At 49.0% G+C, this 15,112-nt stretch overlaps 1 protein-coding gene across 1 annotated transcript in view; it reads right to left on the bottom strand.

Annotated features, from left to right (window-relative positions):
* Positions 1 to 734: 734 nt before the first annotated feature.
* IGSF9B (immunoglobulin superfamily member 9B) overlaps positions 735 to 15,112 on the bottom strand; it is a 77,850-nt gene continuing 63,472 nt past the window's right edge. Inside the window, 2 exon segments of the mRNA XM_018567115.1 lie at positions 735 to 988; positions 2,160 to 2,263. Coding sequence (XP_018422617.1) covers positions 774 to 988; positions 2,160 to 2,263 — 319 coding nt within the window. The 3' untranslated portion in view covers positions 735 to 773.

Consider the following 15,112-nt stretch of genomic DNA (forward strand, 5'->3'; position numbering starts at 1 on the left):
TCAGATTGACCTCAGCAATGGTTTTCTCACGGCAGGTTTCCTTTAAAAACGAAAAACCCCCGAAATTCCCCAAACAGCACCAGAACATGTGAACCCCCCAGAGAGAAGATCCCCCTCAGTCAAGGCTGGCCCGGACTGCGGGGGGGGTATGGTGTCCGGAGAGAGACAAATAAATTAAATAAATAAGAAGAACGAGTGAACACATGAACAGGAAGTACAAACAAGATGGAGGTCATTCAGCAGCTTCAGTGATGTGCGTCCCCGATAATACAAACAACTAATCAGTCTAGTCCCTACACAATAAAATATATCATATATGTCTAAATATTCTCTCTATGTACTGCGTAGTCGAGGCAAAACCCATTAGCGGGTACACGTATGTCCAAACGCATGTATACACAGACACGCACGCCATGGCATGTTTCATGTAGACACGCAGCGGCCCTGGCTAGACACACAGCACGACTCTCTGCTACGGTTCACATAGAAAACACCATCGGGCCGGGTCGGGCCGTGAGACGTGGCTTTGTTCTCAGAGCTGCCACGTGTGCTGCGGTCATACAAAGTGCCAAGCTGTGACCAGCATGTGTGTCCCCCCCCCCACCGGCAGCCATCTTAACACTGTACATGTCTCCAACATGTGAGGCTTAGTCTCTCCTCCGCGTGCGCGCACAGGGTTGGTGAGGTAGGAATGAACGCACAACTTGCTGCAGTGCAGTGTCAGCACCAAGAGACAGAAAGGGGCCATAATACAGGCCTCTCTCTTGTGATGGTCACAGAAGGGTGGCGTGGCCGCTGGAATCGTCGGGCTCGGTGCTGGTCAGTATGGCAGCCCGGTCGTCAGACAGCGAACGGTGGCAAAGCTCATCCCTCAGAGCGGACAGGCGAGACAGGGGGTCTTGTCGAGCCGGACGCTTCTTCCTACGGATGCAGCGAGTGTCAGTATACATGGCTGTGGCCGGCTGGTGGACCTGCGAGGTGGATCCATCTGGTGGAGAGAAGACAGTGAGCATTAACTCCCGTACACGGAGACATTTCTACGCCGCGTCACAGAGAAATGAGGAGAGCAGGAGGTGGTGGGCTAGATCACATGACCATCGGAGAAGGACCTGAAATGGATAGAAGGACTAGAACAGCTTTTCTCAACCAGAGTGCCTGGAAATGTTCTCCTAGCGCCATGCCTTTCCATAGTGGAGGTGGGCCTGGCCAACAACAACATGGAAACGAAGCATCCAGAGAGGACGGAACCCAAAGGACGGAGGTTCTCCTCCATCCAGGCCTGCTCTACCTCCTGCCCTCTGCTATGCTACCGTAGCTTCAGCTCCTGATGGTAGGACGTGAAGGGTGGACTCTGATACCAAAGGGGCCTCCTTAAGGTCTCGTTCACACCTAGGCGTATTGCATATGCGCGTCTGTCGCGCGACCGTCACGCTTTTTTTACCGCGATCCGCGGGGAAAAAGTCGCGCGACAAACGCGCGTTTCCGAAGGCTACTTGGCTGTATCCCAATGGAAACGCGCAACAAAACGGCCCAAAGTAGTACCTGTACCTTTTCAGGCGTGGGCTGTTTTGTAGCGCGTTAGGGACGGGCGGAAATACGCCGAGGTGGCAACCAGACCATTGAATACAATGGGATTTATATTTTTGAGCGTTTTGTAGAGCGTTCGTCGAGCGTAGAACCCGCTACAAAACGTTCAGGTGTGAACGAGGGCTCAGTGAAGGATGGAACTCCTAATGTAAACTGGGCCCCCAATGTGAAGGAGAGAGAGTCTGAGGTAAAAGGGCGAGACTCAAATGTGAAGGGGGCTCCTAATGTAAAGGGGGAATTCTGTGAAAGCAAGGGGGGGCTCTGATGAGGAGGGGGTTCTTACTATAAAGGGGGGTCCTGATTTGAAGGGATGAACCCCACTTTTGTTGTGTTTTTGCATGGGGTTTCCTCTTAAAAACCATACAAGACCCCCCTCATCTCGGATACGAGTCTCCTATGAAGGCCACACGTCTTTTTTTTTACATTTTAGCCTGGGGCGCCTCAAGGTTTTGCATACCAAGGCGGCCGTGACTGGAAAAAGGTTGAGAAATGCTGGACCAGAAAGAGACTTCACTACGTTGTTTTTATGCGCAGCAGATTATACAGACATCACTAGATTCAGCCGTTCTTACCAGAGTGCTTCCTGGACTTTGATCTGCCCTTGCTAGATTTTTTGGGCTTATGGATGCGGTCATCTATGACTTCAGACCTCTCAGGTACAGCAGCTAACCCGAGCCTGGAGGGGGAGAAGAGAACGGTCAGAGTCACAGAGGGAACAATCTGACCCTTCACCTCTCTGCTATGGCAATCTGGGAGTTGAAGAGCCTCTAGAAGACACCTTCACCCCATCTAAGCGCATGTCTGCGTGTTCGTATGAAGCGCACAGGGAGTGATCAGCCGGACGGAGGCCCTCCTCAGCTATATGACATCCTGCTAATACAATGGCGTCCTGCAGTGCGCACCCTTTCATCATCAGCTTCCAAGAGGTCCATTCAAACACAAGGGCCATCTACCGGACAGTAGGCACTGCCAGTATAGAAAGCTGCCAACTCCAAAGATGACCAGACAATCCCAGTAACCCATGGCAACCGATCAGATTTCAGCCTTCTGAAGCGCGCTTAGAGAAGGATGACGTTTTGATTGGTAGCTCTGAATTACCGCTCTACGCTTTATGTAATAAGACAATAAGGTCTTCTTCACACCATATCCATTGAGCTGGGTTCTCCTGCACACCACTGCACGTGTATGGCGTGAACAGGCCACACGGAACACAACTGGAAGTGGTTCACACCATACGTGTGCAGAAGAACGCGGCTCAACGGACATGGTGCCAACGAGCCCTAAGTGTGGTGTAACTCCAAGGGAGGGGGAAGGGGGATCTTCTCACACTCTGCAGCCAATCACACTGCTTCATACCACACATCATAAATATTAGGGATGCACCGATACCACTTTTTTTTTACGACCGAGTACCGATACTTTTGCTCAAGTACTCGCCGATACCGATACTTTTTCTTAAAGAGACAGGTCACATTTTTTCTAAAGCAATACAAACGAATGATTTAAGGTCAGTTTCTTAATATTATGATTCATGAGATGACGAGGGAGCATGACGCCGCCTTTCCGGCCAATCAGAATGCCGGCGCTGCGTCATTACACGGCTTCCGGATTTGCTAGCTTCCTGACCAATCGGGAAGCCAGGCAGAGCGTCATTACACGATACCCGGCTTCCTGATTGGCCGGGAAGTCGGCTCCATGCTCTCTCATCACAAGTGACGAGAGAGCAGGGAGCCGTTTCCCGGCCAATAAGGAAACCGGGCGCCGTGTAATGACGTGCTGCCCGGCTTCCTGATACAGGAAGTACTCGTGCTAGGCATCGGAGCATTTGGGCGAGTACGAGTACCAGCCCAAATACTCGGTATCGGCACCGATACTGATCGGTATCGGTGCATCACTAACAAATATATTGTGTGATTTCATTGGATGGACATGTGGAGGTTATTTCTCTGCCCTCTAAAGCCCCGTTCACATTGAGCGATTTATCGTGCGGTAATTCCCGCGATATCGCGGCAACTTACCGCGCGATATCGCGCTCCAATGCATTTCAATGGGGCAAAGGGCCCTGCTGTCGCGGGTCGTGTGTCGCTACAGCAGGACCCTTTTTGGAGCGGATTTAGCCGCGATTCAAGCTTGCTCAATGCAAGCTTGAACGCGATATCGCGCTGCAAATCTCGCGATGTCGCGCAATATGCAAATCGCGCAAAAAAAGGCGCGATTTGTTACATAGTTACATAGTATTTGAGGTTGAATAAAGACATATGTCCATCAAGTCCAACCCATTGTGTGTGTGTGTGGGTGTAAAGATCCTCGCGTCATCTCGTTATTAGGAGTACTTGTACCCCTGTATATTACCTGTACCCCTGTATATTACCTGTACCCCTGTATATTACCTGTACCCCTGTATGCTACCTGTACCCCTGTATATTACCTGTACCCCTGTATATTACCTGTACCCCTGTATATTACCTGTACCCCTGTATATTACCGTTTCTCAGGAAATCGTCCAAAAGCCTCTTGAATGATTCCAGACTATTAGCTGAAATCACTGCTTGCGGCAGTGAGTATATAATTTGCATATCGCGCAGTGGGAACGGGGCCTTACAGATCACTGTGTAATATTGTCATCCATCTAGTCCAGGGGTAGCAAACCTCCGGGCCCTCCAGCTGGGGGTGCAACCACAAATCCCATGAGGCATTGCAAGATTCTCACAGCCACAGACATGACTCCCGGAGAGAGATGCATCATGGGATTTGTAGTTCCACCACAGCTGGAGGGCCGGAGGTTTGCTACCCCTGATCTCTAATGACCGGGAGCCTGCGGGGGGTCCATTTATAAAATGTCAAAAATATTTCATCTTTTGTCCCAGGTGATGTGGGTCGTAGCTCAGGACCGATTGTGTTTCGTCCTTTTACCTCACCAATCTGCTTTACTTTGTAATATTCTTACGTTTCATCTCACCATTGCTCATTCAAATGAAACGTTTATACATTGGAAATGGTGCGTGGTGCCCAATGAGATAACAACAAAACAAACAAATGATTTAGCCAATCTTTATAACTGGGCTCCTGCACACTGAACAGCAGAGGTGACACTAATACAATGATACGGTGAATGGAACGTTAAAGAGGTTTTCGGTTCCAGAGAGGGATCTGGTCTGCTGGTCACAGAATCTGTGTAATGACAGCGTGGACGGGGTACGTGGACGACTCATCCGAGATCATTACGTCGGACAACTCATTCCAAATGTTTGTATCTACGTTTTAGGGCAGCGGTTTGTGTAACCTCAGGACCCACATTTGTCCTGGGCCATTAAGTCGTGACCCAAGTTGCTCCGCAATGGAACGCACGGCATTGCGGTACAGATCCACCCGGTCTCCCTATCTTATGAGAACTGGAGTGGATCCTCAGCCTGCGGTCCAGTGTCGGCTGCTGTGCTGTGATGGAGCTCCATCCATATGGGCATTGCTTGTGCAGCTCCCTTGCGTGCCCTGTAGAGGTGCTGGGAGCCAGAATGTGACGTCACTCCGGTCCAGGCACCTCTAGAGGGCAAGCGAGGGAGCTGCAAGCAACGCATGTATGGATGGGGCTCCCTCGGGGCCATGGCCCCATCTCACCCCACCTCAAGCTGACACTCGGCCCCGGGCAGCATAGTTTGAATGGCTGCTTGGCCCGAGAACTGACAATGCTGCTCCAAGGGGAGGCTGTGGAGCCTCATCTAGAAAAGTGGAAGGCATGCGGCGACCCACTGAACACGGGGTCACGACCCACCAGTTGAGAACCGAGGTCTTAGGGGATTGTGTTAGCCAATCAGGTGCAGATCCTCACCTGATGAACTACAACATGCATAGTAATGCTACTTTTATCAAAAATGATGAGGACAAGCTTTGAGTATAGATATTTTGTAATGTGAACTTCCCGGACTAATCATTCTACCAATGGGGAGACCACTGTACAGGAGAGGCAGCCTTGGGTCTGTTATAACAGTATGAGCACCAAAGGACCATATGTGTGTGGAAAGTGTGCTAAACATGCTACCTACAACATGAAATGTTAACTTTAGGACACGGCTCATATATCATGGACCCAAAGCAACACCAGAGAACCCCCCCCACGTACCAGTTTTGCCCCACTGTGCAGGTTTTCTATGGGATATGGCATTGTAATGTGAATTATCCGGCCGTTTCTCTGTATGGGCTGGCAGGACACCGCGAGAGCGGATCCCGACATAATTGTCGGGATCCGCTTGAGCTGCGGCGTCTCAGTATACCGCGAGCTGCAGCTCCCTATATACTGAGCCTAGGGTGACGGGAGGACGCTAGTTTGTGTCCTCCCGTTACCCTAAGGAGAGCTATGGGGAAAAGACTTAACCCCCATAGTTCTCCTTTAAGCAGCAGATTGCCACCATCTGCACATGGGGACACTTCTTGCCCACAATCAAACACTCTGATATGTCTAAGCTACAGGCAGCCCGATTTCAGCTGAAGGAAGAGCGTGCTACAAAATGTTCCTGTCTCCAAAAGTGGAAATCATCAGCACTCAGTAATTATCTTTGATGTCCATTTAAATCGGACCAATCGTCAATTGTCATGTACAAAATGGCGATGTTTCGGGACCGCACAGGATCCCTTCATCAGGGCGTTCGGGACAATGTAAAGCCCAGACATATCAGAGTGTTTGATTGGTCCGATTAAATGGACATTAAAGATATTTACTGAGTGCTGATGATTTCCGCTTTCCACTGTTTGTTGCACGGCGCCATCCGTGATTGTCACTGCGAGCACCACTACAAGTACTTGGGCCGGGAGCGCTGTGAGGAGTGCAGAGGGACTTACTATTTTCTACACTGTCTCCAAAAGGAGATGATCTGCCCTCTCCTGATGATGGTGAGCCTTGTCTAAGCTCCTGTACTCCACCCAGACCCCTGACAATGGTGGAGAGTAAGGTTCGGGGGAGGGGGGGTGCATTAGAGGGTCCGTGCTTGCTGAGGTCACAGAACATACATACAGACAGTCCTGCCATGTACTAGTCATTAGCGTAAGTCATAAAACTACAGCAACTGCTTTGCCCTGAAAATCTCTGAATGTGATGAATGAATATTTGATGTGGGTTTCAGCTCTGGATGGAAGAGAGTGTTATTTCTGATGTGAACTGCACTCAATAAAAACCTCAATTTATAGAACAGCGCTGTCATTACACATATTCTGGAGCCTGCACTCAGAATGGACTCCTTCCACACGTGGCAGGGCACCTGGTCTGGTCAGAGAAGGACACTTTACCTTCTCACTGATGTTCCTGATCTATTTCGGTAGAATACGGTATAGTTGTAGCAAGAGAGGAACCAGAAACACCCCACAACCTGCGTGCTCCCATGGCTTCCTGCGTGCTTCCATGGCTTCCTGCGTGCTCCCATGGCTTCCTGCGTGCTCCCATGGCGTCCTGCGTGCTCCCATGGCGTCCTGCGTGCTCCCATGGCTTCCTGCGTGCTCCCATGGCTTCCTGCGTGCTCCCATGGCGTCCTGCGTGCTCCCATGGCTTCCTGCGTGCTCTCATGGCTCCCTGCGTGCTCCCATGGCTTCCTGCGTGCTCCCATGGCTTCCTGCGTGCTCCCATGGCTTCCTGCGTGCTCCCATGGCGTCCTGCGTGCTCCCATGGCTTCCTGCGTGCTCCCATGGCTTCCCTTCTAACTTCAAACTGGTAGAACGCAGAATTGCTGCTGGAAAGTTCTACGGAGGTGAGCGGACATATTTAATTGTGAAATGCTTGGCAGAATGCACCACCTCTAGGACTCAGGAACGGCGTTCCACCATTCTGCCACTACCGTGTTTCCCCGAAAATAAGACACAATTTGCTAACCAATCGCTGGCCAGAATGGGGGAAGCTTTCACTATGGATTCCTCTCAGGCGGAGTGTATTTGGTATCACTCCGCCTGTGACAGGAGGCGGGGCTATAGAGGAGGCGTCGGCTTATGCGGCTCTGCTCCCTCCGGTGTCGCCTCGCTTCCTCTAGCGCCGGCTTCATTGGCACATTCTCTCCCGCGGCTCTTCAAGTTCCCCCTTATGCCACCACTGGCCCTGGGAATGGTCACATCTAGGTCTTATTTTCTGGATAGGTCTTATTTTCGGGGGAAACAGGGTAACAGAGGTTACAAAGAAAATCTGGGTTTACTCTGATCTCTCTACAATGATGAGATGGTCCACAAGCTCTTAATCCTCCTGTCCCATCGCACTCCTGACCGGAGAAAAACCCAAATCCAACTGGGTGGGTGCGGTAGTGACAACGGATGCCTCCGTGAAATGTAGATAGATGAAAGTAGTCACTCGCTACGTTTCGAGACCATGCGGTCCCGTCCTCAGGCAAACAGAGTTTGCCTGAGGACGGGACCGCGTGGTCTCGAAACGTGGCTAAGGAGATGTGTGTGATCTCAGTCAATAAACAGCATTGACTTTAATATCATGGAGTGCGAGTGACTACTTTCATCGGTCCACAAGCTCTGTCTGCTGCTAGGACAAGATGTTATGTACCGATCTGTCGGAGTTCCATGAAAAAAGACAGACATCAACAGCAGACCGAAAACACGTACAAGACAACCACAAACCACAACTTGATAGCCGTTTCTGGCAAGAGAAGGCCCAGCAACCAGCAGGAGGGAGGTATGTGTCCACCATCCGGGCAGGATACAAGTACTTCCTCCTCAGCTGTCAATCATCTGTTCTTTCATATTGCCATAAAGGGATACGAGACCATTGCAGAACTCAACAGACACTCTGAGGGACAAGCGGGGACACTGAGGGAAGACATACTATAGAAGTTTGTTATTGAAGGACGAGACTGCAGTGACTACGCTGACAGACACACAGAGAGGAGGAACTTCACTACAGGCTGTGAGGAAGGAAAATGTCACTTTGAAAGCACCAGCGAGTATTGCCAGGATGGCTCATTGGATGAGGGTCTCACCATGACAGGAAGGGAGGAAGACGGAGGGAGAGGTTGCTACAGTCACAGCATTGGGACAAAGCTTTGTCATGCACAGGAGTTGCAGAGGTCTCCTTTAAAGGGGAACCTGGCACCCTTGAGAAAAAAAAAACCCATTCCCAGGGCCAGCCATGTGCCAGGCTCTCTTACATCACATCCTACACCAAGAGTGAGAAACCATCTCATGTGCACAACCCAAATTTATGAGGCACTGACCTGAGGAGGTACAAACAATAGAAGCTGGGAAGGGACAGGACCGTCTATGTGTTGTGTTATAATTATGTGTCAAATATTTACAATTTGCTAATATGACAATGGACATCATACATGTAAAGGCGAGCGTGTAAAAGTCAATGTTTCTATGTCACTGCATGGCATTGTTACTCCCTTGGAGGGAAGATATATCATTTCACTAAGGGATCTGTTTGCTACAACGTAAGTTGGAGCAACAAAGAAACCTTCTAGAACAGGGGCGCCCACAATTTTTCGTCTGGAGGTCTACTTTTCAAATGACGAGCTCAATGAGATCTACCAACGTAGGCTGCGCATTGAAGTCAACCGGCCCTCTCTTCTCTCTCTCCTCGTGCTCTCTCCTCTCTTTCTCCCCTGTTTCTATCTGCTGTCTCTTCTCTCTCTCTCTCTGCTGTCTCTCTCCTGCCTTTCTTTTCTTACATCCACTGCAGCAGTTTCCCAAGTCTCCTCTCATCTCTCCTTCCCATCTGCGGCGTCTGACACATTCAGCCGCACGAGCACCCCGGGAGGACAGGACGCAGGTCCGTGAGCCGATCGGGATCTACCAGTTTTCGCTTTGCGATCTACTGTTAGATCGCGATCTACCTAATGGGCACCCCTGTTCTAGAGTTTCCCATCAACTGGAATCAGTGGTGTCAAGGAGTCACAGCACATCACAGCATTCTTCTTCCCGAGTGTGGAAATCGGGTTTGGCTCAAACAACTTCCATATGTCTCATTCTGATTTGTCTAATAGTAAAGAATTAAGATGTCTTGCCCATACCTGCCAGTACTGACAACAATTAACCTTGTGTCCTGTCTATACTGGTTACTCCCAGGGTATGGTGGCCTGGTGGAGACCTCAGGAATTCTTGGAGAAGGCCTCACCTCCCTATTCTGGTAACTCCAGTGTATGGTGGACCTATACAGATCTTACATAGAGTAGGAGTAGGCTTGAACTCCCTAGCTTGTCTATACTGGAAACTTGGGGTATGGTGGCCTGATAGAGATCTCAAGACTGCTGGAAGACTATCTCCCTCTCCTGCCTACAATGGTCACTCCCACAAAATGGTGGCCTAGCAAAGACCACAGGAACTCTAGGAGTGTGCCTCACATCCTTATCCTGTTAATATTACACACTTCCCTGGTATGGTGGCCTGGAAGAAAGCTCGGGAATTATAGGAGTAGTAGGCTTGTAGAAACCTTAGGAATTCCAGGAGAAGACCTCATATCTTTATCCTTTCTGGACTGGACGCTGCCAGGAAATGGTGGCCTCACTTCTCTCTCTCTGGTATATACTAGACAATCCCATGGTGTAACGAGAGCGGCTGCGCTCCACAGTGGAACGCAAGCCACAAGGGGGAAGTAAAACCGTCGATGCGTTCCAGCGTGGAACGCATCGGGCTTCTAACTAGAGTAGCTCCGCCCATCCGTCTTCCCTTAAAAGGACGGAAGCAATGTCAGTATGGCGTTCCACTATTACATGTGAACGCCAGCTGACACCTGGGAACCGAACCGGAGAAGTGAGAGCCTGACGGACCCCCTCTGCTTTAAACATCCAAAGTGCAAGTATTGGGTATTCTGGAACAGCTTGTCCAGTTACCCTCTCTCAAAACCAGCAATTGTATAGACTTTGCATGCATGCTGTATGGACTTCCTGATTTAAACCTGAGTCTCAGCAGTTAAAGGGGAAGTGTTACTGCATCTCTGATTGCCACTTCTTACTGAGAAAACGTTTATTATTTGTTGATTGATACCTCTTAAAGAGGAAGACACTTATTATTTACTACTCTGCAACTTTAACTACACCGTGCTACCCTGGTATGCTGAAATAACCTGGGGCAACACGTGTATTGTACCTACTAAAAGAGAACCACCCTTAGCGGCACATGATGGTAGAGCTCCAAACTCTCCGCTAAAGATTGAGAGTGACGCCTGGAGCTCGACCCTGAAGCCGTACCCTAAACCAGAATCCTCCTGAGTTAGCAACTCCGCAGCTGAGATCCATACAAATACACCTAGTCATTACACATGGTATGGTGGCCTAGTGGAGATCTCAGCAATCTTAAGGGTAGGCCTCATCTCCCTATCCTGTCTATGTCACATATATTCTTCCGACATTTATACACTGATTTCTGGAACGTTCCTAAAAGGCTACCAGCTCTGTTCTTTTTTTGAAGAGCAGATATCAACATAAATACAGCATACAGCAGATATTCATGTTGATGTGCCAACAGGCTAACACTTTCATTCTGGGATTAGACCTCATCTCCATTTCCTGTTTCTATTGGACACTTTGAGAGTATGATGACCTTTTGGAGACCTCAGGAATTCTGGGCATAGGTTTAATCTACCCCTAACCTGTCTATACTGGAAGTGCCTGCGCTATGGTGGCCTGGTGGAGATCTGAGGAATTCTGGGTGTAGGATTCACTTTATTATTCTGTCTATGCTGGACATTTCCAGGGTATAGAGACCTGGTGGGGACCTCAGAAATTCTGGGAGTAGGTCTCACCTCCCTATCTTTGTCTATACTGGACAATCCCATGGTATAGGGCCTTGTGGAGACCTCAGGAATTCTAGGAGAAAGCCTCACCTTCTATCCGGTCTACACTGCACTCTTCTATGGTATGGTGGCCTTGTGAGAACTCAGAAATTCTGGGTGTAGGTTTACCCTCCCTATCTTGTCTATAATGGAAACTCCTGGGGTATGGTGACCTGGTGGAAATCTGAGGAATTCAGGGAGTAGATCTTACCTCACTATCCTGTCTATACTGGACACTCTCAGAATATGATAGCCAGGTGGAGGCCACAGAAATTCTCAGAGTAGGCCTAACCGCCCTATGTTGTCTATACTGGACACTCCAATGGTAATGGGGCCTAGTGGAATTCTATGAGCAGGCCTCACCTGCCAATAATGTCTATACTGGACACTCCTATAGTATGGGGGCCCAGTGGAGACCTCAGGGATTCCAGCATACTGGGCACTGCCAGGGTATGGCAGTCTGATGGTCTGAGGAATTCTGAGAACAAGCCTCATTATCCTGTCTGTACTGGACACTACGATGTTATACTGGACACTCCCTGGTTACGATGGCCCGGTGGAGACCTTAGAAATTCTGGTAATACACTTCAAAGCCCCCCCCTGCTGTCGTTACTAGACCCTCCCAGGCCATGGTGGCCTATTAAAGATCTCAGGAATTATGAGGTGACAACCTCTTTATTGAATGCTACAACCTGCATATAAAATGAGGTCTATGTGCTCGTCCCCAAACACTCACATAGACAGACCTGCTTCTTTTAGCGTGTGTGATTTCCATTTGTGGGGGAAGGTGTGAAGACCTGTCTATCCTAACAGATGTTGTGACTGTTCAGGAGATGAATGAATGGGGTCTGGTGTTGTGCACAAGGAAGTGAGTAAGTGATGGTCCTGAATCTAGTGGCCTCAGAAATTTGTGGGAGACTTAAAGCGGCACCAGGCCACACTCTGATGTCATTACAGAAACTTGACAGCTAGGTAAAGCTGTGCCAGGCCTAATGCTAGTGAGCTCAGAGATTTGCGTGATGGGTGAAGCTGTAGTTCTTTATAAAGTGCCATGCACAAGAGTGTTCTTCATATACTAGAAGTGATAAACCCATTGGTATGATGAACACGTTGTCTTATTCTGGGCTCTGTTCCCCTTTAAAGCAGACATTGGGATTAATAAACAGAGGGAATGGAAGGCCCATGTTTTACCCACCCACCAGGAGCCCACCCCACACTTGCCTCTTCCCCCTCCAGACATGGATCACCCTTACCTATTGGACGAAGGAGCTCATGACGTCAACACTGCTCAGATAGCTGAGATCAATCAGAAATAGACACAGTTACTCAGGGCAGTGCAGGGAGGGTGGAGGCTGGATTGGGGGGGTGTACATGCCACTATGGAAGCCACCATATAAATGTGCACCTTGATTCTAACATGTTAGAGAGGCCAAATAACAAGATCTTAGCAGGTCTCTACACACACACTCACTCATCCATCATAATCTTCTGACATTTATATTCTGCTCTCTGGAACCTTCAGATATCAATATGAATCCTCCATTTATACCATCAGATCTTCATGTTGATATCTCAACAGGCTCCGTTGGAAAAGAGAAAACAAAAACACATTGGACACAAGACAGAGGGGATTACATTGGTAATAAACATTGCCACGTTACTGCGAGACTGGTGGGATGAGACACGGAAGATGGAATAATAGGAGAGATAATGCCTCCTTTGTCTTATGTAGCTTCAATACGCCATCTTGTTATGATCTGGAGATACCCCGGGAGCTTCTCTCTCCAATGCCTAAGCTTTCCACATGGTGTGATAATCAAGGAAATCACCATTTATATGGAGCACACACACTGCTGGGATATATAGGGGAAGATTCTGCTGAACAAAAAAAAAACCTTTTCTAAACGGACCGATTTCTACCAAATCGGAGATCCGGCAAACGTTCTATTCTATATAAGGCCGGGCACACACCTTACAACCATGGTTGTAAGGTACTTTAAAAAAACGTACGATCTGCCTATCTTGGACAGGCAGATCGTACTTGCGATGCTCACAAGCCCCACCCGCCTGAGGGGCGGGCTTCCGATGACCGCAATGCCGAAGGGGCAGTGTGTGCTTGCGCACACCGGCCCGCCCGGCTTTTATCTTACGAACATGCTACACACCCGCCGAACGTCGTACGATTCTCGACGGGTTTTCGAATATGTTCGTAAGTTTAAAGTCGTGCCACCGTACAGTAGTAGAGGTCGCACGGCTTCCACACACCTTACGATAATCGTACGATCGCGGGATTTCCCGTGATTATCGTAAGGTGTGTGGGCACCCTAACGCATTGTGGGAGGATTCTGTCCAGGGGCAGTAAGACAGACAGACAGACATTGAACATGACACAGAAATATACATTCTCCGTGTTCTGGCTCCATGCTGAACTGTGTACATGGTACATACAAAGTGTGTAACATTGATGACATTGTCCTCCTAAAGCCGGTACACTAAATTATATAAAATAACAATGAGAAGAACCGCAGAGAGCACAACACGTTTTATTAGACACAATGCAAAAGGTTACAGTGGTTTATTGCCATTTACTGACACACACAACATGAGTGATGAGGCCGTCTGCGCTGTGTTCACACAGAGTGCCGTTCGCATCTACAACAGATCACAGCATGGCCCGCGCGCTCTGCCGGTTTACGATGTCCAGGCCGTGTACGGCCGATCTATGTGCCGCGATTATCTACAGGCGCAGCTAAGAATGTTGCGGGTTTAGAAAGTGGAATTTGGCACATTGTGCGAATAGTGTTCACTATGGCAGGGGGAGCTACAACTATGTCAATATTCACCATATAGGTACCAACAACAGATCCGAGTCACCATGTGTCAGCTCGGTGGGCTGTGATGCCTCTTATCAAGAGTAAGTCTGTGATTTGTTTAGTAACTACAGCTACAATGGTTTGTACTCTACTGGCGCCATCCAAACCTCTAGACAAAAACAGAACCAACAACTCATCTCTGTCTGTTTTGCTTTTTGGAGTATGGCCGTGTGCGCGATACCCCAGGGGGGCCAATGGTTAATGGAAGGTCAGGTGTCCAGGCCCCTAGGTAATTATGGTTTAGGTGTCCAGGCCCCTTGGTAATTATGGTTTAGGTGTCCAGGCCCCTTGGTAATTATGGTTTAGGTGTCCAGGCCCCTAGGTAATGATCGGTTCAGTACAAACATGTTGCATTACACAAATGGCCAAATAATGGCCCCATTCATAAAGTGCTTTTCCTTGTCACTGGCGGTAATACTATCAGCAGTGGGATCTTCTCCCTCGCGGATGTCTCAGTACGGTGGCAATGTTTTACCAACATAAAATCAAAAATCTAGTGTCCAGGCCCCTAGGTAATTATGGTTTAGGTGTCCAGGCCCCTTGGTAATTATGGTTTAGGTGTCCAGGCCCCTTGGTAATTATGGTTTAGGTGTCCAGGCCCCTAGGTAATGATCGGTTCAGTACAAACATGTTGCATTACACAAATGGCCAAATAATGGCCCCATTCATAAAGTGCTTTTCCTTGTCACTGGCGGTAATACTATCAGCAGTGGGATCTTCTCCCTCGCGGATGTCTCAGTACGGTGGCAATGTTTTACCAACATAAAATCAAAAATCTTCATAAAACATGCTGAAAGAAATATCAACATTTCATGTTAAATGCTTTGCTGGCTTTGTCCATTAGGTGAAAAATCCACAACTTTTCAGTGTGCCCCAGTGCCGGGGGGGGGGGGGGGGACAGCTT

This window comes from Nanorana parkeri, unplaced genomic scaffold (assembly GCF_000935625.1).
Source record: "Nanorana parkeri isolate BGI_ZX_2015 unplaced genomic scaffold, ASM93562v1 scaffold1009, whole genome shotgun sequence".
In the NCBI taxonomy this organism is placed as follows: Eukaryota; Metazoa; Chordata; class Amphibia; order Anura; family Dicroglossidae; genus Nanorana; species Nanorana parkeri.